Source organism: Alosa pseudoharengus, unplaced genomic scaffold (genome assembly GCF_046254945.1).
Source record: "Alosa pseudoharengus isolate Yale_2024_CS ecotype anadromous, Long Island Sound unplaced genomic scaffold, YU_APseudo_1.1 YU_APseudo_1.1_scf_16, whole genome shotgun sequence".
Taxonomy (NCBI): Eukaryota; Metazoa; Chordata; class Actinopteri; order Clupeiformes; family Clupeidae; genus Alosa; species Alosa pseudoharengus.
Genome location: NW_027468630.1, coordinates 20,299,268 through 20,301,767, shown reverse-complemented (window position 1 = coordinate 20,301,767; position 2,500 = coordinate 20,299,268). Strand labels below are relative to the sequence as shown.

The window sequence follows — 2,500 nt, the reverse complement described above, 5'->3', positions numbered from 1 at the left end:
AAGGCGTTCCTAAAGCCACTCATTGGTACATGTTGTACGGGTGAGTGTACGATGATTTACGAGACATCTCGAAAGCAGCACCTGAGTAATGACCAGACTGACCAGACTGACCAACACATGTTTACTTTTCTTAACGCTTTCCCTCCCTCTCTCTCTCTCTCTCACTCTTTCTTTAGCCATCGCATGGTGATAAGGCAGCTAACCCAAAGGTCCTGAAGTGGATGACTGACCTCACTAAAATCCGCAAGCAGATCAAAGGTACACACACAAACACACCTGCGAGCACGTGCTTTCACTTGCTCACACACACACACACACACACACACACACACACACACCTGCGAGGGTGGGGGACCTGGGGTTGAACACTGATTCTGTGCATATAGATATATATACACACATATATATTTGTGGGTGTCCGTGTGTGTGTGTGTGTGGTTGTTGCTGTCTCAGCCTGTGCTAAGCAGACAGACACAAACCCACCTGTCGTCTCCGTCACCACTGCATGTGTTTTGGGTCCAATCCGCCCTCCAGTTCATAGTCTTTTAGTTACTTTCAGTTACTTTTGCTTTCAAATCCGTGATCATCGTGACCTCATCGGCCCCCCCTCCTCATAACCCACCACGTTAAGCTCCGCCCAGCCCCTTACGCTCTGGCCAATCAGTCTCTCTTTCTCTCCGAATGACCTCTGACCTTTGCGGACCGCGCTCGTGACCCTCCAGGACGTCAGCTGCTCAGGCACCAGGCCCTGTTGCAGTCCCACAGGCGCCACCACGCGTCTGGACCCTCCGCCGCCGCGGGCAGCTCCTCCTCCTCCTCCTCCTCCTCCTCCTCCTCCCCGAACACACACCACCACCTGCTACACCCCCCCTCACACACCCACTCCGCCCATAGGCAGGGCCCCCACTTCTGTAAGTACAGCACTGCCTGCAGTAAGTAAGGGCACACACACACACTTGCCATACACAACTCTGTCTGGAGACGGAGCCCTCACTCTCTGACCCAAAAGAAGAGCCCCTCTTTTTTTGTGCTCTCTCTCCCTCTTTCTCTCTCTCTCTTTCTGTCTCTTGCTTTCCCTCTCTCTTTCTTCTTCTTTCAGACTCCCTTTGCTCCCTTTTTTTAGTGCTCTCTCTCTCTCTTTCACTCTTTCTATCTCTCCCTTCTCTACCTTTTTCTGTTTCCCTCTCTCTCTATTTGGATTTGCTGACTACGCAAACACACACACACACACATGCACACATTTACAAGTGTGTGCTTACATGGGTAGTTCACTGACACACACACACACACGCACACACATCCCTGAGCGTGTAGTTCTGTCCTGTAGCCAGGCGCTCTCCCGTTTTCAAATGGGCCGCTCATATCAGCAGACCCCCCGCGTACCACGTCCAGACCTGCTTTGGCATTGCTTTCTGCTGTGGGACCGTCGGGCTTTGCTTACACGCACACACACTGCATTTTTTTGATTGCATGGATTGCTTTTACATCTCTTGGAAATGTGTGTTTATACAGAAATCTAGGGGATGTACACATGGCACACACACATACACACACACACACACACAATCACGCTTGGTCTGCCCCAGCAATTCCGTAGAAAGAAAGGTAAAAACTGAAAAGGGAGAAAAAACTAAACTTGAAACAAAAACTTCATGAAGCTGACAAACAGCTACAAACACTCCTTTATTTCCTTTCTCAGGAGTGTGTGTGTGTGTGTGTGTCTGTGTCTGTGTCTGGTCTTGACCTCAATCAAGTGCCTGAGTGTGTTCTAGATGTGACCGGTTTTAAAAGGAATGTGTGACCCCCCCCCCCTTCTCCACCTCCTGAACTAGTGACATGAAAAGCATTGGCAGTTGGTTCATCTCTCTCCCTCTACCCCTCTGTCTCCTGTTTCACTTCAATTAAAAAGCCTTATCGGCTCAAATGTTACAGCATGATTTCCAAAGCACTATATATATATATATATATATGTATATGTACACACACATACAAAAGGGAAAGATAGATAGACAGACACTTTACTGAAGATAGATAGATACATAGATAAATACATAGATATATACATAGATTCTGGGCAGCATCACTAGCTGGCCCTCAGGTAATGGGAAGTGGCCGCACACTTCGCCCTCAGAGTAGCCATATCTGACTGTAACGGTAATTTTTTGTATCTTATTGTTTATGTATTGAAAGGATTTCATTGGTTAAGAAGAGCAGCTTTGTCTGTATGGCCCCCAGACTGCAGGGCAGTGTAGCCTCTCCAGACCACCTGCTTTGGCTGCCGGGGTTGATGGTTTTATGAGTTTAACGTTTTTTACTCTCTCTCTCTCTCTCTCTCTCCCTCTCTCTCCTCAGACGCGAGACAGCGTGTGGAGTCCGAGCTGGTGCCCCATGCGCGGCCACGCAGCAACACTCTGCCCAAGAGCTTCGGCTCGTCGCTGGACGCGGCGTCCCTTGCTGAGGGGTCGGAGCCGCCCGAGCGCCGGCCCACGCGCCACGACAC

At 49.7% G+C, this 2,500-nt stretch overlaps 1 protein-coding gene across 4 annotated transcripts in view; it reads left to right on the top strand.

Annotated features, from left to right (window-relative positions):
- The window catches only part of fam13b (family with sequence similarity 13 member B), a 64,863-nt gene that overhangs the window by 57,242 nt on the left and 5,121 nt on the right, over window positions 1-2,500 (top strand). For 2 of the 4 annotated variants that reach the window (XM_076287389.1, XM_076287388.1), the window contains exons 16-18: window positions 177-258; window positions 723-911; window positions 2,353-2,500. The exon at window positions 2,353-2,500 is cut by the window's right edge and continues 67 nt beyond it. In XM_076287389.1, the coding sequence (XP_076143504.1) occupies window positions 177-258; window positions 723-911; window positions 2,353-2,500 (419 nt within the window). The remainder of the gene's footprint in view (window positions 1-176; window positions 259-722; window positions 912-2,352) is intronic. The other 2 variants (XM_076287391.1, XM_076287390.1) reach the window with 1 other exon arrangement.